This window comes from Pavona decussata, unplaced genomic scaffold (assembly GCF_977016875.1).
Source record: "Pavona decussata unplaced genomic scaffold, jaPavDecu1.1 SCAFFOLD_244, whole genome shotgun sequence".
Lineage (NCBI taxonomy): Eukaryota > Metazoa > Cnidaria > Anthozoa > Scleractinia > Agariciidae > Pavona > Pavona decussata.
In genome coordinates this window covers 1707181-1733443 of record NW_028145649.1, presented here as the reverse complement: position 1 = coordinate 1733443, position 26263 = coordinate 1707181, and the positions used below count along the sequence as shown (strand labels likewise).

The 26263-nt window shown below is 39.2% G+C and overlaps 4 protein-coding genes across 5 annotated transcripts in view; all 4 read right to left on the bottom strand.

The window, feature by feature from the left end:
- The window catches only part of LOC146457367 (uncharacterized), a 31869-nt gene extending 21324 nt beyond the window's left edge, over positions 1-10545 (bottom strand). Inside the window, exons 1-3 of the mRNA XM_085092070.1 lie at positions 10354-10545; positions 5824-5857; positions 1587-5079 (exon numbers count right to left, since the gene is read on the bottom strand). Coding sequence (XP_084948196.1) covers positions 1587-5079; positions 5824-5857; positions 10354-10387 — 3561 coding nt within the window. The 5' untranslated portion in view covers positions 10388-10545. The remainder of the gene's footprint in view (positions 1-1586; positions 5080-5823; positions 5858-10353) is intronic.
- LOC146457362 (lactosylceramide 1,3-N-acetyl-beta-D-glucosaminyltransferase A-like) overlaps positions 1-26263 on the bottom strand; it is a 134884-nt gene that overhangs the window by 73093 nt on the left and 35528 nt on the right. The gene's annotated exons all lie outside the window — the stretch shown is intronic.
- On the bottom strand, positions 12786-20527 carry LOC146457366 (ectonucleoside triphosphate diphosphohydrolase 1-like). 2 transcript variants are annotated; one of them, XM_085092082.1, is made up of 3 exons: positions 19854-20527; positions 15485-15887; positions 12786-14717 (listed from the first exon to the last, which is right to left on the bottom strand). In XM_085092082.1, the coding sequence occupies exons 2-3, from the start codon at positions 15878-15880 to the stop codon at positions 13869-13871; spliced, it is 1245 nt and encodes a 414-aa protein (XP_084948208.1). In that variant the 5' UTR covers positions 15881-15887; positions 19854-20527; the 3' UTR covers positions 12786-13868. The 2 variants fall into 2 exon arrangements, with proteins under 2 accessions (XP_084948208.1, XP_084948209.1); XM_085092083.1 differs by lacking the exon at positions 19854-20527 and adding an exon at positions 17257-17493.
- On the bottom strand, positions 23798-26262 carry LOC146457365 (cysteinyl leukotriene receptor 2-like). Its single transcript, XM_085092160.1, has 2 exons — positions 25109-26262; positions 23798-24313 (listed from the first exon to the last, which is right to left on the bottom strand). The coding sequence occupies exons 1-2, from the start codon at positions 25856-25858 to the stop codon at positions 23981-23983; spliced, it is 1083 nt and encodes a 360-aa protein (XP_084948286.1). The 5' UTR covers positions 25859-26262; the 3' UTR covers positions 23798-23980.

Below are 26263 nucleotides of genomic sequence, written 5' to 3'. Positions count from 1 at the left end.
TTACAGTAAACTATAAAAAACATATTGATCCGATCAATTGCAGTTCCAATTTAGAGTGTTGCATCTCACACAAGCCAGTACAAGAATGCCAAGCAATCCCTCAAGAATCACATGACTGGAAACTAAACCCTTTAAGCCATAACAGTGATCAGCATCAAATTTCTCCTTGTAATATCAATGCTTATTCAACCCCTGAGGACACGAGAATTAAGGATATGATCACCCAAGGTGAATTGTCTTGATATTATTTTTAATAACTTCTTCCCAGTACTTTTATAAGAAAGTATGGGGACAAGATATGAGAATTTGTTCTTTGATATTAGGTGTTTAAGGGTTAAATGACATGCAAGAGCTTTAAGTTAACTGGCAATCTAGAATATGTAGAAGAGGTACATTTACACCTGAACACCGGTACCGTTTACTATGCTGTAAAAATGGGTCTAACTTTCAGTCAGTGGATGAAACACGTAAGGGGGATGTTGTTATTGTGAAAAAGAACGTGATTTGACGGTTGCTAATTCGAACTTTAATGTATGCACACTGACATTACTTCACAGGAATATTTAATTAAGCTTCCCATTGGTGATAGTGAATTTTCTTTTGTTATTGAAACTATTGTATTTTCGTTTGAATTTAAGTTTAAATAGCTTATGCTGTTGTATTCTTTTTGTGTGTAACTGTAACCCTCGGTAATAAACGAAGAGTATAGTTTAGCGTTGCGAATATTTTCAGGGGGAAGTATCATGGGGTTTTTGATATCTTTTGTTAAAATGATGACGTAAGACTCTCAATCAGCTGCCAAATAATTCTAGAATGACGAGAGGAAAGAAATCAACTCAATTCTTCAAAGGAACAACTTGTGATCTGTTCTAGCGCATTTTGGAAACAAAAATGCAAGAACTTGAAAAACATTAGCCGAACATTTTTCAGGTTTCAATCCATGCTCTGTCTCTGGCCAGAGGCACTAATCGACAGTTTTATTGCCCTGGGGTAATAATAATTTATACCAAACTTGACAATTATTTGGTTTTTTCAAATTTGCAAATTTTTGCAAATTTGCGTGATACTTTCCCTTTAAGTGTGACCATTGAAATGAAAGCTAACAGTACATGTACTGTATTGTCTTGTGGTGCTGTTTACCATAATATGGTGCAAGGTGTTTTGACAGTCTACCTATCACGTCTGTGAATGGAGCCAAAGCGTATGAACATTCAAATGAAAGATCTTTCATGTTCTACTTGTAAACAGTGCTGTTCTTAATAGTATTTTTACAGTGCGACGCACCTTACTGTGGCCACCCAACAAACCTTTTTTACAAGTTAGCCAATCAGGATACGTGAATTTCATTAATGGTCACGCCTCCTTGCAAAGTTCAACAGGCAACTGACGCAACAATGAATTATTGAAACAATGTCGTTTTGTATTTTTATGGCTAACTTGTAAAAAAAAGTTTGTTGGGTGGCCACGGTGAGGCGCATCACACTGTAATACAATAATGGATTTTGGATTTGGAGATTTCTTGCTATGTTTTTTTTTTTTGAAGATTTGGAAACGAAAGATTTATGAGTTATTAATACTCTCTTCACCTTTGCAGCTTCTTCTTCTCCAACATCAGAATCCGAGTCAGACTCCAAATCATTTTCAAGCCCAGGTGAGAGTGGAGGAGGCATGGTTCCTTCGCTGCTGACAAAACTTATCCTACCAACAGGGGGTGGTGGCCGAGGAGGAGGGACCATCTTGTTTTGGGAGGTAGCCTTGTCGTCCATAACATCCTCAACAGAGACCTCAGAAGACGGCAAAGTTACTGGTGACGAGGATGCAACCTGTTGGCCAGATTGAAGAGCACTAACACGGCTACGTTGAACTGGGGTAGGGGAATCACTCGCTTGAGGTGAAACTGATTCAGAAGACTCTTCTGTTTGTGCTGTTTTAGACCCCTTCCTTGGAACAGGGCTTGGTGAAGCCCTTTGCTCCTTGGCTTCAGATTCCGATGCTTCTGTTTTGATGCCCTTCCTCGGAACAGGGCTTGGCGATGCTCTTTGCTCCTTGCTTTCAGATTCGGATGCTTCCATTTTGCTGCCCCTCCGTGGTTTAGGGCTCGGTGAGGCTCTCTGTGTGGCAGATTCAGAAGCTTCAGTTTTGCCGCCTTTCCTTGGAACAGGGTTAGGAGAACCTCTTCCCTCCTTAACCTCAGAAGAAACATCACTACCAGCACCACGTGCTCTTGCAACTGGCTTGGGCGACTCCGGTGAGCTAACCCTTTGTAAATCAGCTTTCTCTTTCTTCTCCTGTTCAAATACAAGACTTTGTCTTGGTGGCTTGGGAGGTGGAACTGCAGCAATTTTTGCTGTCACCGTCGTAGCCACTTTCTGCTGCGCAGGCACAACGTAAATGTTATCACTCTCCTGTGGGATCACACTGAGTTCTTTCTCTGAGTGTTCAGTAACTGGGACTGCCGTGGGTAAACCAGGAACAGCGTATATCTTACCATCTTCATCTACTTTCTGTCTGTCCGTCACAGCACACGCTGGGACTACAATTGGTCTCGGCACAGAATACTCATTTTTGCTAACTTTGCGGGTTGGAATTGCATATATGGATGGCACACTATATTCTGAACTATCATCTTCGAATCTCCGAACTGGAATCACTTTACTTGGCACGCTGTAAATAGCATCATCATTGGATGTGCGTCGAACAGGACGTGCTTGTGAATGAACAGCAGCCTCGTATTTACTAAAAGAATGAGCCCTTCTTGTAAGGCTGTCATTTCTCTTTCCCTCTGATTGCTGTTTTTCTTCATAATTTGTGGCAAAAATAACACTTTCATAAGCATGCTTTCCTTGTCTAGCTTTGCGATTTGGCCGGTCTGGGCGCACAGGCTCAGGTGACTGTGGCTGGGTTTCACTTTCGTGTTTGCTATCTTGTGACTCTGGTTCTTCTCTGTGGTCAAGTGTTTCAATATGTGTTGCAGCAATTTCATTGCCTTCAGGTCCTTTTCCAGAACTGCAGAAATCATTGACAGAAGACTCTGCGACATCTGCTAAAGCTTCTAACAATACCTCTTTTGCTACAGAAGTAGGTGGTCCATTTTCTGACTCAAATTCTTCCGGTCCTGCAGAATTTGTAATAGAATCTAACTTTGCTGTTTGATCGAAAAGTTCTGTTTGACTGACACTTACATTAAACTTGTCATCAAGCAAACATTCTCTAGATGTTTCATCATCATTCATTTCTACCGCACCACCTTTTGATTCTACTTCTGAAGAAACTTCAGCTTTTGATTCTATCTGAACAGCAATATTTGCATGGATAACTTCACTTTCATCCATGCCGTCTTTTGCTTGACCTTCTACATCAGGCTGTGTGACAGTTTCAATCTCTGATACAAAATCCCTACTTTTAAATTCTTCCTTCACATTCGTGACAACTTCTTTATTGGAGGGAAACTCATTATTGGTCTTCTTGGTAACCTCAACTGCGCCGTCAGAAATCGCATGATCAGTCACTGAGATAAATGTTCCTTCTCTAACAGGTTCCGCCATAATAATTTCTCTATTTTCTTGTGCATCACTCTGTGCCAAGTCTCTAGATGTACCAGTATGAATCTCATCATTTCCATGCTCTCGGTTTTGCAGTTCAGTTCCATGCGAATCTAACTGTGAATCAACTTCTGATGCTACACTGTGTTCAACAGTTGAGCTGCATAACTCCTCAACTGATACCAAGTCCTCTGCACCACTTTGTTGGGTATCTTCACTAAGCTTCTCTGAAACAAAGTCCACATCCATTGGTTCCTCAACACCACCCTCAGGATCATTTTCCTCATCTTGATTCAAACGCTCAGCAACAATAGAAGTAACCACCTCTACCGTGTCGTCTCCTAGTCCACTATCAACACAACGTTTTGCCTCATTACTCAACTCAACAAAACCTTCAGATGGCTCGGACTCTTCTTCTGTTTGTGCAAAATTAGCTGTTTCGTGCGCAATGTCAACAAGCTTTTGTCCTTCTAAACTATCATCAATCATAGACACAGAACACTCTTCTTCAAGAACAAGACTAACAACAACCTTCAGCTTTTCTTTAGAATCGCTTGCACTATCTCCAGGCTTCAGTTCATCAAAGGACTGTTCCTTAACAACAACATCCAAATCTGCTGCTGCCAGTTCATTAACATCTACCAAATCACTCAAAGGAGGATTTTCTGTGTCTTGTTCAAGACCAGTTCTAGCAAAGTCTTCATCATCATCTTCGCTCACTGCATCAACTTCTATCTCCAAACCCTCAAGAGGATCTGGTGAATGCTTTCCTGAATTTTCATTTTCTGACAAATTTCTGTTATCATAAAAGATCGACCTTGACTGTGGTGAATCTACACCATTTTCACGCACTTCAACATTCTCCACCTTGACATTTTTAAGACCATTCAAGACTGCTTCATCACCTTTGCTTGTTGAAACAGTATGACTAGGAGTTGGTCTTTCGGATGGCACATCTTGTGTTCTCCTGGATTTGTCATTCTGAGTTTGTTTATCTAAGGGGACAAAAAACTGAGATGAACTTTCAGAGTCAAGGCTTTTAGAATCAACTGCTTTAGTGTAATTTCCTTTATCCAAATTAACGAAAAACTGTGAGCCATGATCATCTGCTCTGCCAGACTCTGCATTTACAAGTGCTGAATCCGATCTCTCCTTTGTTAACTGAATATGCGTTTGTGTCTTGTCTTTAAAATTACTACTAGGTGATGAAAATTTCTTTGGAACATAATTCTTCGGTTTAGGAGGAACCGGGGGCCTTGGCTTTTTTCCACCAGAGGCAGACTGCAAATTTGCCGGCATGGAACTTTTACGTCCAAGAGAACTTCCCCTTGGGGGAGGGGGTGGCTTCGGTTTCTTTTTCTTCTGTCCTGTATCATTTTTCTGCTGTGTAGGCAGGCTGGTACTGTTAGCAGGCTTAGTTTGCGCTATCTCTGGGATGTTTTCTTTTCTTTCTGCGCAAGGACTGGAATCTCCTGGCTGTCTGAGAGTTCCATTCTTTTTGTACTTTCTTGGTGGAGGGACGGGGGTCGAGCTTGGCCTGTCAAACAAACCCAAAACCACAGTGCAAATAAACAATAAACCACTTCAAAATGCAGGAAACCTGTGATGGACTAACACTACAACTAGGGGGAAGTATATGTACCTGTAGAAATACCAAGTACAGTCACTTCATGAATGGAACCCTGTGTACACATAGAATTGTAACCCATAGATTAATTTTCATGCATTCTCATTGGACAGAACATGTCATGTCAAATTAACCTTATGGCTATAAAATAAATAAACCCCTTCATGACTTGCTGGTACTGTATATCGGATGATAATGTCCTGGGCTTAAACATTGTCCTCAAAATTTCACTGTTGCTTTCAAAGCGAGCTATTCACTTTTTGGACAATCTTTCAGCCTTGGGCATTGTCCTCCTTACATGTATATAACAGCCACCTGAAGGGGTTTGTTTACTAAATAAATGTACTCCCTAGCACTTCATGCTTGGAACCCTGTGACTAGCATCCTACCAGTAGTAACACTCCTACAGTAGTCACTTCATGATGGGTATCCTGTGATGGAATAGTATCCCTTAACCTTCCATGGGAGGAATAATAATAGTCTCGTGAATCTCTTCATGCTAGATATCCTGTGGTGGACTAGCATTCCACCCACTACATCCTTAGAAAGAAAGATTTTCCACAACATTGCGCCACAATTTCATTTGGCCAGACTTGTCAAGTCAAGTCTGGCCAAACGTTAATATTATTGTTACTTTGTTTGATTTAAACTTACTTTGCATGGTTATCATCGTCATTGCTTACATTTCCTGTGAAAAAGAAAGAAAGTTTTGGTTTACTATAAAAGCTTAAAACTTGTAAGTTAAACTAAATCATTCATCCATGCCTGTAAGCTTGTGACACACTATAGCCAAGTGATTTTGAATGCTTGTAATATAATGATCACAGTAAAAATGCCGGATACAGTGCTCCCACCAATGCAAGAGTGATTTTCACTAGCAAAATTTTTTTCAGGCTTTCTTTTCGCAACTGCTTAAGTGGTGTAGTAACTGCGACGAACTTTCTTCTATTTAAAATTTTAGCTATGAATAAAACTGCCAATTTGGAGAATATCAAATACTGTATAATTCAGCAATTTTATTTGCCAGTAATTTCAGAAAAATTACTGAAATCCCTTTGCTTGCCCAATCACCAACTACCACTGATGCTAAGATCAGCAAATAAAATCACCGATTATATTACTGTCTTAACGTCAAAGAATAAATACAGAACCACATTTTAATACATGACCAGCCTGTATTGAAGGGGCAATGTCAACTGAAGCCAATTTTCCTGCTCACATATTTGAAAAGGTACATGTACATGCTACATACGTTATCTCTCACATCAAATGGCTCTTACAGCACTGAGAATAAAATACAGTCAACTCCCTTTATTGTGGACACCCTTGGAACCGGGAGTTAGTGTCCTTAATAGCGAGAGTCCATAATAGCGGGAACTTATAATTTTCCATCAAATGTCTGTAATTTATTTTTGCTGGGGATTTAGTTGCTGTTCGTATTATCAGAGTGTCTGTAATAGCGAGGTGTCCACAAGGCGAGAGTTGACTGTACTAAGGGATTTCTCCCAACTATCATTAGTTTTTGGTGATTCTCCAAAATACACCTGTAGGAAAAACTTGAAAAAATTGGCCATTTCAGTCCATTTCAATCCTAGTCAACTGCAACCAATGATTATTATAATACTTTTAGTTTCTATGCACTGGTAGGATAATTTATTCTTAACTGAACCATTGACACAAATTAAATATGTTTTTTGGTTTTCAAAGTGACACTAAAAATAGATGACACTAAGGACAAATCATCATTCAAGGCTGATTGACATGACTGTACATACATGTGTACAATACGCACAATCTTGGACAAGATGGAAAACTTGCAAGTGCAATAAAACATAAGTACCTACACTCCCAAAGTAAGATAATGAAAGCATGAGCTTAAGCATGCACAGTGTCTCCTTTGGCTACTGCGCAAACGTTCTGCGCATCTTGGGATGGTCCAAGGCACTAGGGTTTCTTAATGGCGATTACCCCCATATATTTTTATTTTGGATTCCAGTAGTCCTTGCTAATATCTACTTTTACATTAACTTTCCATTAACTGCATGAAGATACCGTCGGTTGCATCTAAGCGTGTACACAGGAGGAAATAACATGTTCTAATTGGGTGCAAACATGACATGTTTTGGCACCAAACATTTGAAGTTTGGAGTAGGCAACTGTTGTCAACTTGATTTGTTTTTGCTCAACAAAATATTCTTTGCAAGAATTTTTAGATGTTGAGAATTTTTTCTGGAGGCAAGTGTGCTGTTTCTAAGCGAGAAATATGCTAGCCTCCCACGCAGTCGTTTTTAGGGGACTCGTATTACCTCCTCCCCACAAACGCCTGCTTACCCAAGCGCCACATTCCTTTCCGCTGTTAAGCCAATCACAGTGAACCTTCTAAAATCTGGAAGGTTAACCTTGACCTCAGAACGCCTCTTACGTGAGCTTTGAGCACACATTCAAAATTTCACTTTTAAATACCTATCAACTGACTGCAATCAAGGAATTTAGGACGGGAAATGGTGGTATTTTCGTCAATTTGCCGACTGGTTACGCAAAGTCGCTTTAATGTTTATAAAGCTTTGCCTTCAATCTTGTCGACCTTGTCGGTGTGGAGGAAACCAAAATATTACACAGTATGTCGGTAAACTTTAAAGATTTTGCAGTTGAAACTCGCTTTGTTGTTGCAACTTGTTCTGGGGCACGTACAACATTTTCCACAAGGACCCGACCACAAGTTAATCCGCTCTTTCATATAATTGGTCGTTTTACTTTCCGTTTAATAGTCTTTAATGGACTGATAAATACTGCAGATCTTCCCTTGATACCTTCTACATTCTTCTTTGCTTTCTCGAATCAAGTATAAGTCTCTTGTTGCACTTCGTACAAACAAACAAATCTGCTCCAGAGTTTTCGCACCCGTAAGAGGTGATATCTTCACCCATTGTCAACTCGATCAGGCGAGGAAGATCGAATTCACTTTCCTCAAGATTTTGAGTCTCCCAGCAGATAACGTCGCACAAGAAGCGCTTGTATTCACATTCGATATTTGTTTTGGCGTTTCAGCCATGACCAGCCATTCCAGAAGTGAAAAATATATATATTCCAACTTAACTCCCTCATCTCTCAAGACTGTACCAGAGACTGTACAAAGCTCGCGGGAAATGGAAGCGGCCGTTGTAACCAGCAATTTGATTTGATATCATCAGACAATGACTCGATGGTGATTGGCTAAGGTGCTTGGGAGTAAAACAATGGGAAAGGAATGTGGCACTTGAGTAAGCAGGCGTTTGTGGGGTGGAGGTAATACGAGTCCCCTAAAAATGACTGCGTGGGAGGCTAGAAATATGCCTGCAAGTTGAGAAAAATGAAATAATCTTATGAGTGGAACGCGCTGATCTGGCGCGATGGTTTGCCTAACGGCTGTCAAACTTCAAATATTTGGCGGCAAAACATGTCATGTCTGGCACCCTATTAGAACATGTTTTTGTGTCTTGTGTCCACACTTGGACGCAACCAATGGTACCTCTATATCAGCAGGCACTATCCTTAAGTGCTAGTATTAGCATGTACGTACAACATCAAGGTTGTTTTTAAACACATGTGATATGTACAAAATTAATACAAGATGATATAGATATATTAGATGCAGTAGGTAGGCCAGGTATATGTAAACTTTGTTTATACACTGTATCAATTCATATTTACATGCTCTTCCATCGAGCCATGTTTTTTAAAGGACAATAGATTAACTTAACTAACTAAAATTAGAAACTACGAAACTACACTCCCCAATGAAAAATGAAAGAGTCTGATACAATGGGCAACACAAGCAAAATAATAAAATAATGTATTTTAAACATACATGTAAGTGCCCGCCCAAGGTTAAGGAAATATTTCCTTCAAGCTTGTGTCACGCTGGTATACATGTATATAAAATCTTGTTAGACATGTATGCTTGTGTAACCCAACCTGTATGTGTACACCGTTTTTTTTTTTTCCAACAGAATTATATCTTTGAATTTAACACCCGACTGCACCCGAGCTTGGGATGGCCTCTCAGAAAGCATTTGAATTTTCAGATCAATTTAATTTAAATGAAACATCCATTCACTTATTCTTGCATATATTAGACAGAAGACAATAAAACTATAATTGTATAACTGTCTGTTGAGACTTCTCAAAATGACCTTAATTTAAATGAAACATCCAAGCATTTCTGTTGTGCACATGTTTTGCATATATTATACGGCAGACAACAAAAACCTTCTAATAGTACATGTATATTAAACTGTCTGTCAGGACCTCTATTAAGCTTCTACCAAATTTACAAATTGTAAACTTACATCATTGTCAGAGGTAAACAAGACAAAGGTTAAATCTCGAGATGCAGCAAACATAAGATAAAATCATAAACGAGTACAAAATATCAAACCTACTGCAGTGTAAATTTGTCTTCAGCACGAATGAAGATTGAACAGAATCGGGAATTCTAGTTGACATCAATCACTCCTTTTGTCCAACGTGCCAAGAATGTCAACAGATGGTTTTCAAAATGTTATAATCTTTTCGGCTAAAAATTCCACGATCTAAATTTACATCAATTGAAGAACTTTATCGTAAGGAAACAGTCAAATAATATGACGGAAGTCTATGCAACAAGTCCACAGAACCGGATAAAATTTACGACAAAGGGCACAGAGTCGCATGGTAAAACCGATTAACTATGACACTTCACGAAGAGCATTTGCTCAATTATCGAAGTTCATAATATTTGTATCCCTTTCCAATTTGATCTTCACGGCTCTTGGCTCTTTTTTTCTTCGGTGGAGACCTTTATTAAACTACAAACTGTCTCTCTGCATAATCACGCGAAATAAGAAGAAGAAATAAGATGAAAATTAGGGGTCGAGAAAGAGTCGCGATATCATATCCTGTGTCGAACACGTTCAAAATGCAGGCGGAAATGACCAGATGTGCAATAATCGAAAATCTTTTCACGCGTTCAAACATGTCAAAAAGAACAAATACACAGTGGTAGTAATTTTAGGAGAACTGATTTGTTACTAAAATAAGGCTGTGACTATTGAATTAAAATGATGTGCGCTCAATCTGCCAGAAACACCCCCAAATATTTGAGCTATTCCCTAAGTTGGTCACGATCGATTCGCGCAGGACTGTAATTGAGCTTTTATATTTTACCTTCAAATGCTTTAGCCTTCTGTTTCACGCTCATCCTTCTCGGAGCAGAAGATAACGAACTTCCCACTTAGCATCTGCGTAGATTACATTTCTGATTTCAAAGGCTAATATTGTGCAGCTTTTGTAATGAAAACATCCACATTTCGCCAGGAAATTCCACTTCCTCCGCGATCACTCGGAATTGATCACATGATTTGCATAACCGCTGACACTGAAACAGGCCAGCGATCTAGCAGGAAAAAGGAAATACCGTACAGTACGTTTGAAATTTTTACCATCCGCGGATCTGGAGCTATAGAATGTGAACCTACGGCGTAAACATGATAACATCACGTAAATTTACTTCCACTAAAGCAAAGTTCACAAAAATCTATACAGTTATGATGGATTTAACTTTCATCCAGTGTCTACCCTTGAAGATTGAAACTCACTGTGTTAAAACTGTCCTTGCCAAGTTATAAACTGAGTTGCGGCGCAGATCTCCTACAATAATGTTTTAAAAGCATTTTTTTTTTCACCACTTGCCGCTTATTTGGAACCATTTCTTTAAAACCTGCTAGTGTGCTCCAAGTACTCGGATTGTAGGGGGCCGTATGGGAAGTCTGCCAAATTTTCAGTTTTTCCCGCTAACGTAATCTTTCCTTGTTTCGACTTCCTGGCGCCCCACATAACAAGCGAAACTGCTCGAACATGTGGTAAATACAGAGCTTAAGCTCTTGTAACCACCGCTGAAACCCCTTGTTCGTGTCAGATAACATTGACGTTTAGGGATATCCGTTCCTGCTCAGCAAAGATCATGGCCAAATTAGGCAGGGTGCGGCCAAGAAAGGAGGAAGACGGCTCTGCAGGAAAAAGTCATGGACGATATCTGCAGTGTCAATGTGCTGGAGCTTTCATGAACGGCTGTCACTGTTGACGGTGTGTTTCAAAGACGAGGTCACACGAGGTGATTTAATAAGAAGTGGGTGGGTTCTATAAAATATTTCTAGAAGTAAGAGAGGATGCCAGCAATCGATCGACCTTGATGGGTTTCCAAATTTTGATCTTATCGATCGATATCGAGTTCTTGGTATCGGTATCGAGTATTGAGTAATGAGTATCCCTATCGACCGGTATCAAATATTTGGTGTAACTCGTTTCCTAACTCGCCTAACTCGATTGTTTATCTCTCTAGCTTGAGCACTGGTTTCCATAGTAACAGTTTCACGTACAGTCCAGCAAGTGGGCAGATCCAGACCTTAAGGTAAGCTGACTAGCCTCTCTTCTTGAACAGAGCGAAATATGTCGGCCCCTCGATGCTACGGGCCTTGGTTTTGGTCCAAGAAATAAGCCGTGGTCTGGCCCCTTAAGCCCTCTCCTAGATACAACACTTCATTCAAATGGTCACCTTCACGGATTTCGTTTATAAATTTAAAACTTGTAAGGCCACCAATCCCAGACCGTTTAGTGAGACCTATATGTCTGTAACTGACTTATTGCATCGGCAAAGCGTAAGGTTCGAGTTTGTATGGAGCAGAAATCAAGCCTGCAGAACATGCGTTAAAGCAAATTGGCAGGTAAGCTTTATAAACTTAATTATTACAATAATTTTACGGGTCCCTCCCAGACAATCTTTTTCCCACAGTTCGCTGGTAAACTTGGACAAAGAGTAATTTTACTGCAAAGAAGTGAATAAATGAAAACGATGCTTAGCTTTCATCTTTTCAACTGAAGAGTTTATTGAAAGGATCGCAGATTACAGTCAATTCACACCTTTAATAGCTACGAACAGTCTGAGTGAAAGTTAAAATGCATTCCCAGGCGTCAGTCTCTGTTTCCTTGAAATATGCTTCAAATCGATTGAAAACAAACTACTTCTGTACTACCAAAACAGCATTAGTCAATTCCAGCTGTGTCTAAACTCCCGGCATTAGTGGGAAATATTTGCACATCCTCTCCGCCGCCACAGGTACCCGTTTCTCGAAAGTCCCGGTAACTTATCGGGCCCGAAATCAAATATTTAAATCAAAATCTAAAGAACAAAAGCGCAGGTACTAGCTAATAAACCGATCCATTTTGTTTTGATAACTGATAGTTTTATTATATTATCTCCAAAACTATTGAAACCTCGATCTTGAATGCAAACAACAATAGCTTTCCGGGCCCGTAATTTTAATTTAATATCGAGACTTTCGAGAAACGGGCCCCTGGCCGGGCGTCGGACAAAAACCTACCCGGGTACATTAATGACCTTGTAAATTTGACTTCTTAGAAATTTTAGGGCTGTTTCACTGACAAGCTCATCCAGGAAAGACTAGAAATTTACTTGTCACTAATAAAACAGCTCTAGCTAATGAGGGAAAAGATAACATTGCAGGTCTAGGTAACGGTCTCTCGAAAATTGCTGAGAAATAAGACCGTCTTGGTGGCAGTATTTCGTCAGAAGGCCAGTTTTGGTCGTATGTACTAGACAAATCCAAAATGGACGAAATTTACTGTTTATTAACGGAAACCTAAGCATTTTCAAAAGTCCATTAGTTTGGCCGATATGAAGTATTTGACAATTTGTTGCCAATTGTCTCCCCCAGGATTAGCCCACGGGGGAAGGGGGTAGGGAAGACGGGATGGCACTGCTGTAAATGACTGATACATAAATTGTACGAGGAAAATCTTGTGGAAAATACACAGCACTTGTATATCAACTTGGAACGAGTTAGCAAATTGCGGCATTACCGGCAACAAGAACTTAGCGAAACTGAAGGTTTAGAACAGCATAAAGTCTCCGAAAACTCCTATAAAACCGGTTTAATTGCCGGTTTAATCATGAGCCAAACTCTATAGCTACGAGCAATTGCAAAAAGAGTTAATACACTTTCTGATAGTTGGTTCATTTAGACACTCACCATTGTATTGCTTGTTCTCCCTCCTCCTTCCCCTCTCCCATCAATGTTGAACGAAATTCGCAATGACAGGCAACCAAGAAAGCCTGAACATTAAAATTGGGAGAGGGGGCGGGGGTCTTAAAGTGTATTACATTGTTTTTTGTCCTTTAGAATGCGTTATTTGCAGGAAATAGGAAAAACGCTTAGAGTGTCTTAACCTTTTTGCAATTGCTTGTAGCTAGTTTGGTGTAAGCTCAGTTTGTTTATTTGGATCTCAGAGAAATGTTTGTATGTTCTCTATTAAACGTTCTGTCGATCGGTGAAACTAAAGAAACAAACTAAATCTGGACCTGTGATAATTCCAGTCAATTCGCCCACATTACCACAACAAATTCACCCAACACAAACTCGCCTAAAGCAATTTTTTCTAAGTTTGCTAAGACACGTTTTCACATCAATGTTACCCTGCTAGCAGGGCTTTTTTTCTAGCAAGTCTTTGTTCGCGTTTCTGGTATTTCGCGTAGTTGGCTAAACAAGCTAACTTCGCGAAAAACCAGAGACGCGAACATAACTGTAGGCGAATTGACCATGATTTTTTTAGTAGTTCGTTCTCGTCGCCGTAGCCAAAAGTTGCTAATCAAGTTCCTACTGTGTCTAGATTAGGTCGGTTTTTTCAAGCACAGCCCCTATAATCCAGCTCAAAGAGTAACCCTTTAACTCTTTCGCGACCAAAATTTTCTTTTCCGGAGTCATTTTATAACCCTCAGTGAAAAGCTTGTAAACATAATTCCCCCACAGGCAGGTGAATTTAGTGTACCCCTCATCCTGTGGCTTGACGACATTGTAGGGCTTAGAGCAATACTTTTTGGCTGCGCACCCTATCTGCTCAACAGTGACGGGCTTATCTTCGCAGATCACAGCACCTATGCGATCGATTACTGTGTGAAAAGCAGAAAAGGCAACTAATTTCCCAGTCAACATTGGTTGGTTTTTGAAGGGACACTCCTGGTTTGGTTCCTCTTGGGCGCAAAAAAGCATAGCGTCGATAAGCTCCCGGCACACTTCGGAATTAGGATCCCCTACAAGACCCACTTTTTGTCCCCCAATGTCGAAAGCTTCGCTAAAGCCCTTGTGGTGACAGGGACTCAAGATATTCCCTTTGTTGTCTTCCTTTTTACCGTCCCAATCAACTAAAAGCTCTAAGAAGCGCTCATGGATCCTTGCAAGGCCCGCATCTAAATAACTTTTGGCAAACAAACGGTATTTCCTCTGCCCTACCTTCACGATTTTACTTCCTTTATAAGAAAAACTATTTTGAGTCGAGGCCCCACCCAGGTCCAATATGCCCCAAGTTGGCACTCTTCGTCGAGCCATAAAAACGCCCTGGATAAAGTTGACTGTGATCCAGCCAAAGATGGCCTCTTGCTCGCCTGAAATTACTTTCACGTTGGCTTCTTTGTACAAGAATGGCGACACTTCCTTGTTGCTCAGTACTTCTCTGACCTATCAAATAAAAATAAAATGTTGACAGGTAGGTTTTAACAACAACTTCCTCTTTCAGATCCTGGCAATATGCAGGATGTTTGTCCCATGTACCTAGTTGAACTTTACTTTCCCGTGTGTGACTTGCCGGAAGAATTATTGGGGTACTTGTTATCAACAATTAGTTCTCACGTAGACGGCAAACGCGAAATATCCTGTTTTCACGAAGAAACGGCAACCGGCAACCGCGAAAAATGGCGGGAAAATCGTGGTCACGTGGTCATTTTTGCTGTTCGCGTTTCCCGTATAGGCGATGCTAAATCTCTCTAATAAAGTCAGCGTACCACGTTAACACTCGCGATAATTGGCTCCATAAGATTGCTCTAACTTTTAGGTGTGGGCGGGAATTATTTTTGTGTAATGAAGTAAATGAAAGCTAGTGAGGAAAAGGTTCTTGCAACACAGCAGTTACTGAGGCGCTGAAAAAAGTTATTCTAACTGTTAGGTCTGTGAATCAACTGAATAACTTTCAAAATGTTGCAATTGAACATAAAGCTGTGGTATCTACAAAGAATTTAATTTATTATACTGTACAAGGTTGTTGTAGATTTTCATGGGAGGCTGTGTATTTCAAGAAAATTGTTGAAATTAAAATCTAAGAAAAATTTTCATCACATCAGGCTTGCCCTTTGGCTCTTGTAAGAGGTAAATGATTGAAACAATTATTCAAAACTTTTACGTATAAAGATTTTAAACATCATTTGCGCCAAACACAACTGCTAACCTACCTTGTCCATAATAACATCCTGGTCAGCTTCCGGTAGCAGGCGCACTCCAGCGGTAGCCAACACCAAAAAAGGCGTAGAGTCCCACTTGTCCTGTGGAACAATCTTCTTAGCTTCCTCGATGAATTTCTCCAGGTACAGCGGTATATTATCTAAGTCATCCAGCAGCGAAGAAAGCCCTGGCTTGACTTTACCAAGCGAGTTACTCTTCTCTTCAAGATCAGAAACCTGGTCCACTTTTCCCTTTTTGTTCAAGCTGAACTTGTAGATGAACATTTTACTTCCGGTAGAACCACCATCGATGAGAATCGCGTAGGATTCTCTGACCAGTAGAGCGTCACATCTCAGTGGGGCCTGGAACGAAATGACGAATACCAAAAGTATGGCGATGCGTAGCATGTTAGATCTGAAACAAAAAAGAAAGAAACACACTTTATTTATCTTGGCGAATTCATTTGAAATTCAAATGTAATATGGCGACCAACTGACGAGCTCTCTCTGAGAAGAACCCAGTTTTATAGTGGAAAACGAGGTGTTTTCTGATGAAGATGATCATTGATCTTGATAATTAAGAAAATCAAATTTTGAGATACCTAGATTACAGACAGTTATCAGAGTCCCCAATAGGCCATTTCCTAGTTGATGTGAACCTCATTATGAAAGCGAGGCTAAGTGTAAAGTTTTTCATATGAAAATTAGTTTTGTTTGCATATGAATGAAAACTAATTTTCATAACAAAAACTTTTCACTTAGCCTCGAGGTTCAAAGCAACACGGAAATGGCCTATTAACGCAGATCGTAATAGAAGCATTGTGACTTCTAACCCCACCCTCTTAATAAGCTCTGCGTTTGAAGGTCAGCCCCTCCCCCGTCTTTATTAAGTCCCCTTCGTTTCCATGTTAGAAAACACAGAAGAATTGCTTCAAAACTGAGGCGTAGCATTATTCAAAACTTCTAGTCAGTCTGTCTGTCGAGCCAAGGTTAGAATGACATTTCTGGGATGATTCAGTAGAACTACAATTTTTCATATGGAAAGGGACAAGCCGCAAATGCTTTTTAAGATGGTTTTAACAATAAGGAAAAGCCGCATAAAAAATTAAAAAATTAAACGAAAAATGTCAGCAGTTGAAATGAGCAGGATCGGGTCTCAGCATAGCTGAATTTGTACAACTCGGTAGGGCGTCGAAGGTACTCCTATAATGATTATCGTTGATTACTGCTAGTTATTATTTATATGATGTTATCATTGCTTATTATAACCATGCTTCTTTAAGAAAATGTGAGGTGAGAGAAAGTCGTACTATGTTAGTCTCCATCATCATCATCATCATCAAATGTACGTCATAAGCCCCTGCATGAAAAAAGGCTGGAACCTCGCTAGTAATATGCAACACAGATATAAACCATTAGCCGGCGACACACCAGGCGATTTTGCTCGCCGATCGCGTCGAATTTGATCGCAATTTTCACAGGCGATTGATGCAGACACATTTGGCCATTTTTTTTTTCGCCAATCGCGGCGATGTGGCACTTCAAGCTTGTTCCCAGGCTCCAGCTTATCTTTGCTTTCCACTTTTTTGAAAAGTAATCTGATAAAATATTCATTGGCGATTCGCAGCGATCAGCGTAGAAAATCGCGGGAACGGGCACACTTGGCGAATGCCGGCGAATTTAATCGCCGATAACTGACATGCCAGATATCGGCGATTTTATAAACGGAATAGTACTGTATGTGTTTATGACGTAGTCAACATTAGTTGTTCCTTTATACTAACCTCTAAAGAGGAATTCTCTTTTCTTAAGGTTATTGGATCAATGTCCTCAGTGTAATGTTATATTCTAGTGTGTTTACTGTGGCCACGTATACAGTACACCTCTACAGTTTTATGGATTATGACATGAAAATTAAAGTCTCGTATAATGGGCACATCTCTAAGGAGATGACAAAGATTTTAATCAAGTTGTGTAATTGGATCCTACCCTGCAGACGACACTGTCAATCTAGAAGGACATTCTTCTTATACATGTATATGTTTTTGGAAAAGAAGTTTCTTACTTGAGGAGAAATTTTCAGTTCCATTTGACCCCACTCTTGCAATAAATTAGTCAATTTACATTTCCAGAAAATTAATGTAACATTTACTCAGTCTCCTAAGGCATAACGTGAGTCCAAACCGATATCAACTTTGTTTTACTTGCAACTAATATTAATATAATTTAAATTCATTAAAGATGCTTTTGATAATTTGACATCTATATATATGTATATCAGCTTTTATTTCGAATACGAATCGACTGTTTTGAAAAGCGAAAAGACACTGCATATGACGAACGGCTAACCTACAAAATTGTTCCTTGGGACGAGTTTTTCCACTGACGTAAGTACGTTATTGGTTCAGCCTATGATGTTAAATTCCAAAGACTACAACAACAATGATTTTACTTGAGCTAAGGACGCTGCACTTATACAAAAGCTATACAATTTTAATTCAGTACTGGTTACACACATTAAAAAAAAAGGGACGCTTGCATTTCTAAGGAGACCGACTGGTAAAGTGTCAATCAGTAAGTATTTCAGTAAGCCATTATTGGCGTTTTCAGAATCCAACCCTCCTTTCCTTGGTTTTTTTTATTTGTTCTTCCTTGTGCAACAACGCAAGCATGAGCGCGAGTACAAGGTGAAAGGAAAGATTTGCTTTCCGCTGCTAGCTGCTTGTATTTTGAGTAATAAGCTTCTTTTGAAATATTAAAATTCAACTTGATATCGAGGTCCAGAGGACATTAACAACAGAAATGAAATGTATTTCTTTTAGTTGTTTATTAGCCTGTATTGTTATGTATTTCCATTGGGTTTGATTCAGCCTCTGTATGAACCACTCCTTGTGAATATCATACCACTTGACGCAGTTTACTCGAGACTTTTTTTCCTTGTTTATTTGCTAAGATAGTACATAGTTTTTCTTACAGTCTCTGTTTTACTTTGGCTTGGTGTGGTTGAAATTTCTACATGCTTTTGTTTGCTTCGTTTTTCGCTGCCTCTATTTGCGTTGTCACAATATATTTAGCTTTCGCACATATCTCTGAATTTTAACTGTTGTAATAAACTATACGCGTATATCACTGTAACCATGCGCATATTTCGCTGTAACTAAACGCCGTATATTACTGTACTGTAACTGTTGTAATAAACTCGATCGTTGGCGGCTCCCTCCACATACTGTTGTGTTGTTTGCGTATAACTTATAATAGAAATGTTTTCTATTCGGCTGAGCGTAGCGAAAGAGAATACGAATAAACATGATTATTCAGTCTCTATTATTTGTGTCCTCTTGGCCTCATTGTCAGGTTGAATTTTGATATATCGGAAGGAGCCTATTCTGCTTCTGCGCGGTGTCCAATAAAGCGCGCTAACTCTCTAGCGTATGCACGCGCGTCTACACTCAATAAAATTATACACCTCTGCAACTTTAAAACATATTTTTCTTGCGTTTTTGCTAAGGGCTACTCTTTTGCTTCATTTCTGAGCATAAAAATTCAACTATACGTAGAAGGGGATCCAGCGAGGGCGAAATGACTTGACAGTGAAGGGCAGTTGGCAGTTGGGTGAACTGACTGGATGACATTCGCAATCGACTTTTCTCAAACAAGACAATGCCTTAGCAAACGCCGCAAATTTCTGAAGTAACAGTGAAATACAACAATGTTTTGATGATTGTAATCGAGGTAAAAGTCGGTGATCTTAACCAGATTGAACTCTTAGCTGCGTAGCTGATCAACAGAAAGAAAGCGGACATGCAGACCTAGTCATTCCTTTGTTTGTAGCGTGAAGCAAGCCTAAGTCTGCACGCAGGTATATTTAATTTATCCCGGTCTGTTACGTTCTTTCAAGACTATTCTTGTCCGACGCCTCCAATCTTTCTAAAAAATCAATTTTTAAGCGTCCCAGTTGATTTTAAGGTAAGTCGCTACGCAGCATTAACCGGCCTTAATTCAGTTGCAGTGAAAACTTCGACTAGCGATCTCAATTAGCAAATCGCGAGCACATGGTGCAAACCTCCAAGCCGCTGAGACCGACTCCAAAATCACTTTAATCCATTCTTCAGGTAAGAGTGAAAGATTTCCCACTTTACTAAATCGTAAATATTTTTAACTCACAGAAATCGAGCCTGCGGTTGCCATTTTCAGATTCCTGGTGAACAATTTGCAAACTATTGTGCTGAAATTTTTAAGGTTTGTTAACAGTTGACAACGAGCCCACCAAAACTGATTTTGCAACCTTGTTCGAATCCCTTTCTTCAAAGCAAACTGCAAATATAAATCACCTTTTTATCTGAGCTCCGCATGTTAAAAAGTAACGTAGTTTAAAACATACCTTGGGTATGGATTCCTCAAGACTCCGTTTCGGTGGCAAATCTGAAAGATTACCAAGCAACCAGTCGCTGATGAAGACTGAACAGTTTTCCACTTTCCAATGTCTTTATGCTGATTCTCCTAAGAAAAATCCCGGAGGACTTGTAAATTATTCCGACAGTTCATTCCTTTAAAGTGGCGAATAATGCCCCATTAATATATTCCCAGAGGGCGTAAAAGCTGTTAATACAACTTTTGTCTTGAACATAATCATCAGCATATGCCGAAAAATTCTCATCATAATTTGGCGTCGGTGTCCGCAGTTCCAAAGAGAATAGGCTGGTGAAGCATTGAACTATGCAAACTTCTTGACATTGTACCGCCTCGCAGCCGATTTAAAAGAAAATATCTTTTTTGAAGAAGAAAGAACAGAACTCTTCGTGAAAAAAAGATTCACAGTTAGAAGAACTATTTTCCCACTAATTTGACTCAATCCTAAATTAAACTGATTGCAAATGAATATATATTAAGTTATTATGTATCATAAATCTTTCTGCATCAAGCATACTTACGTGTGGTGCGGTAAGAATTTTTTATTTTATTTATAAGGACAATGTTTATAACTTGCTTGTTTCTTTCTCACCGCGCAACTAGAAGATAAGTTTCTAAAATTTTAACTTGGTTTTTAATCTAATTATATCCGCAATTTGTATTTACTTTGAATTATAATTTAGCGCATAGTGTGGATTCTTTAACTGATTGAAATCAATTGTTAGGGTCACTGTGTATTGACGGTGATAAGCGAAGTTTTCATAGCAGGCTCTGGTGGTATTTTTCTCACAACAGCAGAGTTTATTAAGTGGTTCTTGACCTTATGAGAAAGGGAGGGTTTCTTATTTCGGCACATGAATCTAAGTCCTTTTTTACTCTTTCTTAACAATTTTATGGCTTTAGAAATCTCACTCATATGTACTTCAGTAATCACATGTGACAAATCTGAAAAATTACTAAGCAACCAGTCTCATTCAGGACGCTGATGAAGACTGAACAGTTTTCCACTTTCCAATGTCTTTATGCTGATTCTCCTTAGAAAAATCCCAGAGGACTTGTAAATTATTCCGACAGTTCATTCCTTCAAAGTGGCGAATAATGCCCCGTTAATACATTCCCAGAGGGCGTAAAAGCCGTCAATACAACTTTTGTCTTGAACGTAATCATCAGCATATGCCGAAAAATTCTCATCATAATTTGGCGTCGGTGTCCGCAGTTCCAAAGAGAATAGGCTGGTGAAGCATTGAACTATGCAAACTTCTTGACATTGTACCGCCTCGCAGCCGATTTAAAAGAAAATATCTTTTTTGAAGAAGAAAGAACAGAACTCTTCGTGAAAAAAAGATTCACAGTTAGAAGAACTATTTTCCCACTAATTTGATTCAATCCTAAATTAAACTGATTGCAAATGAATATATATATTAAGTTATTATGTATCATAAATCTTTCTGCATCAAGCATACTTGTACTTACGTGTGGTGCGGTAAGGATTTTTTATTTTATTTATAAGAACAATGTTTATAACTTGCTTGTTTCTTTCTAAAAGCGCAACTCAGTGGAAGATAAGTTTCTGAAATTTTTAACTTGGTTTCTAGTCTAATTATATCCGGAATTTGTAGTTACTTTGAATTACAATTTAGCGCATAGTTTGGATTCTTTAACTGAATCAACTCATGGTTAGGGTCACGTTGCATTGACGGTGATAAGCGAAGTTTTCATGGCAGGCTCCGGTGGTATTTTTCTCACAAAAGTAGCGTTCTAGACCTAATGTGAAACAGAGGGTTTCTCATTTCGGCACATGAATCTAAGTCCTTTTTTACTCTTTCTTAACAATTTTATGGCTTTAGAAATCTCAGTCACATGTTCTTCAGTCCAAACAAAAGACGAATGACCAAAATTTCACTGAAAATGTTAGTGGATCCACGGTTGAAGATTTTACAGGTATTTGCATAGCGAAAAAATTGCAATCACCTGAAAAATCATCAACCGTGAAATTTCCACCAGCAAATTTGTCACCCGAGTTATCTACTCGCTTTCGAATGGTTCATAAACAATTACATTGCATCGTAGCGGGCAAGGACGAAAAATGTATTTGAATTCATGCACTTTTGACGAACCGTGAAACGGCCGCCATTACCTATGCAGGCTGGAAGAAGCAGACAGAGACATTCCCACCAAATCTTCTCTGGACACCACCTTAAATCTCAGTTTACCTTAAATTTTATTTCAGTTTTGAAAGTATTTAGATTTAGCTAGTTTATTGCAGACACCATGCTGACTAATCATCTCTTCAAAGGCTTCTACCGAGTCCTTATCTTTGCATCGCGTCAGTTGGTCCATGCGGTCCCAGAACAGAGATGGAGATTGGTCACACCCCTTACGTGCGTGCAAGACTCACGCGCGAGAATCTAAGCTTAGACCGTTTTCCCTCGCAAGCTTTTGTACTTTTCGCACCTTCCTCTGTAGTTACTGTTCAGTGTTTCAATATAGTGCTGTATAAAGCGTTTTTATTTCTCCAATCTATGGATAAAACTGTAGAGTGCGACCATTCAAATGAAAGCCTTTGAATACTACTTTCCTAGGCATTGTTCAGTTTACACAGTGGCTCTAATTTTGAGCCTGTATGAAAGTTAAATTGTCACTATCCAAATGAAAGCTACCGAGCAAGTCACCTTCAAGTGATACTGTTTATTATGTTGCAAGGTGGTTCTAACTTTGAGTCTGTGGGTGAAATCCTTCGGTACCGTACGAGGTGGTTGAAAGGTGGATGAATTCCTAAAATGTGACTCCTCAAATAAAACCTTTTCAATTCAGCGATACTTTTCTGTGGTGCTGTTTGTTTTTAAGAATTGGACACAATGAGGTTTCAATCTGGACGCTTTTTAAAGTGAAAGAAAAAATGAAAGAAAATATATCTTACTCACTTACAGACTGGTTTTCAATCGAGTGCCGAGCTTTGGATTTGCTTTACAACCCTCTGCAGTTGGTTATAGCAAAACTTCTGCCACTTTTTCAGCCAATGAATGAGAAGCAAAACTAACTCACTTGCACATGTTTTCCCGCGCTTGGCACCGGTTGCATGTATTTGCTTCGAATTCTGATTGGCTAGTCGCAACATTTGTGTAATTCAGCGACCTGTTATTAGAGTGGTTTCCAATTGAGTGTCGTAAAACCAAAACCAAAGTAATTACTCTGGCCTATCGCAACAGATGTAAACAACACAATGAGCCAATCAGAATTTGAAGCAAATACATGTAACGGCGCCAAGCGCGGGAAAACGGGTGCGGCCAAAACACGATTGGTTTTGGTTTGGATTCCCATTGGTTGAGAAAGTGGCGTGAATTTTGTTAACCAACCACAGAGCGTAGTAATGCAAAACCAAAGCAAACGCGAAATTACCTTCGACACTCAATAGGCCTTATCACGGTTTCCGACGCCATTTTGACGAGTAGGCAAACACGTCTGAAATAACAGTGTTTGTATGGGAATCCGATGTCAAATAATTTTCATAAAACATCGCTTCTGAAAAATTCATGAATTGGAAACGTTTGGCACTGGGAAAAGGATTTTAAGCAAAAAAATTTTAGGGATGTAGCTGTGCCAGAAAGCGTCCAGTCGTGTTTTGACCTTTCCATACATTTCCCTGTATTTTTTTAAAGTTTAAAACACGACTCTGTATGGAAATCTGATGTCAAATAATTTTCATAAAACATCGCTTCTGAAAAATTTATGAATTGGAAACTTTTAGCACTATGCAGAGGATTTTAAGAAAGAAAATTGGAGGGATGTAGCTGTGCCAGAAAGCGTCCAGTCGTGTTTTAAACTTTAAAAAAATACAGGGAAATGTATGGAAAGTTCAAAACACGACTGGACGCTTTCTGGCACAGCTACATCCCTAAAATTTTTTTGCTTAAAATCCTTTTCCCAGTGCCAAAAGTTTCCAATTCATGAATTTTTCAGAAGCGATGTTTTATGAAAATTATTTGACATCGGATTCCCATACAAACACTGTTATTTCAGACGTGTTTGCCTACTCGTCAAAATGGCGTCGAAAACCGTGATAAGGCCTAGTGAAAACCGTTCAATTGACCAGAGTAATTACTTTAATTTTAAGTTCAAACCCCCTCTATTAAAAACTTCAATAGGAGTCATTTGCACGCCAATTCCAGCTTCATTTCTCTCGCCTCTCAATACTTGCGTGTTCCTGGCTGTCCATACAACCACAAAAGCTGCTGAGCTATCCATGGGAGATTCTCCATTACAATGTCCACAGAAAAGCGATTTAAGGCTGTTCCTGTAGCGTCTTCTACAAGCTACATAAATAAAGGGATTCGCCAAACTGTTTGCAAATATAAGCGCCATGGTAATCGTGTGTTCCATACCAAGTTCATCTTTAGAAGTCTGTTTACCCAGATCCACTGCTATGCGGATCTGGAAAATATAAGAGCAAATGATAAGATACGGAAAAGTTTTCTCCCGTAAAGCTGATGAAAGAGGATTAATTGCACGGCATGCCTACGAATCAATCCATCCTCTAGTGAACTGAGTCGTTTTGATAAATAAATAAATAAATAAATAAATAAATAACAGAGGGTGGTGCATGTAACTTATTTTCGCAAGATGCGCCGGCATGAAACGCGAAATGGCAGAAAGTAATTTTCAGGGAAGCCGGTCACCGTGACGCAATTATTGAGATAATTTTTCGAGAAAAAATTATTCAAGTTCAAGCAAGATATCAATCTTTTGTCAAAATGGATCGAGGCCAAAAGACTTGATTTAGTAAAATGTCTCCTAAAGGTTTCTTAAATTGACACAAATTATCTCTATTGATTATAAGACTATTTTCGACATATAGGATATTTGAAAGCGTAAATCTGAACAATTCGTAAATGATTCGCTTTAACTTTTTATTTTTATTTTTTACTGAAATATTCGGTTGAAAAATCCGGCGAACGGACGTACTGTGTTTATATCTTTCACAAGGATCTTTTAAAGATATTCCGAAACGATAAAAGAAAACAAAATAATTGAATTCCCGAGATTGCGAGAAAAGGTTTTTAGATTTCCTCTGCAGCTGAAAAATGTTTTACTATCTTCTCGCGCTCTCCAAATGCCCAACTTTTTTTAAAACTGATTATATAACGCCTGGATTTTGCTTCTTTATCTTTGGAGCAAGGTAGACAAAGGAAATTGAAAAAAGTAACAATTTTTTTTGCGATTACTCACCAAGAGCGGAATGTTGCATAAACAGAACACCAAAGCAACGGCCTTTGTCAATGATACAAAAGTCGCAGACGAGTCGTTCATGGCTCGCACCGTCTGTCCATGGAAGACCAACCTCCTCGATCGCAGAGAAAAAATTACGCGGATGTTAAAAACTATGACAAGGGCAATGCAAAAAAATCCATTGCCAACAACAAAAGAGAGAAATATTGTATCTGCGAATCCAGTTGAGATTAAACTTAGGCTGCAGAATTGGCCCGTGGTGTAGTAGACAAATTCACCAATGCCAAAAAATGGAGGCGAGAAGAGCAAGCATGTGACAAGAAACAGCGAAATGAGCGCCATCTTGATTCTTTTCGTTGTGAACTTTAGTCGGTGCTTAAAGGGATGAACTGTGACTAAAAATCGTTGAAAACTCAAAATAGCGACGATCCATGCCGACCACAAAATTAAAATGGCGTTTATGTATCCAAAAAGCGCGCAGGTTATATCTCCTCCCCACCAACCGCAGTTTATGAACGAAGCCACGGGCATCAGGCACTGTAAGCCGACTGAAGCTGTGTCGGAAGCGGCGACGCAGCAGATTAGCAAGTGGATTTGTCTTGCTGCGTTTGGAGTTGAAGCTTTAGGTCTCGTCTTTAGCACGGCGAGAAGAGCAAAGATGTTGACCAAGAACGAAAACACAAACAGAGGGAAAATGTCCACCTTGAAACAAACTTGATCTTCGGGTTCTAGAGAACTTGTGTTGTTCATGTTGTCTTGATAATCAATATAGGTTTCTTTGTGTTATCTGTTTTAGTGAGATGAAAATTATCGCTAATTTTCATCTTAAAATGTTTGTCAAAATCTACGTTACAGTCAATTTCGTAATCTCTCAGAAAATTGTTTTAAGTTTTCAGAGACCGTTTTGTCTGAAATGTTTGGATCAGTTGCGAAGCATTTGCTTGAAACAACGTAACTTGCCTTCCAATAGAAGTTTCAGTTTCCTTCAGTTTACTATACCTTATCCCTTATTTGCTTCAGTTTTAGTTTGGATAAATGACACTCAGCTGTAGGCGTTCTTTTCACCGCAATTAGCATCTTGTTCTGTCCGCGAGAAAATAGACATTTATTATCAATATTATTTCTAATGAAAAGTTAAATGACAGGGATATATAT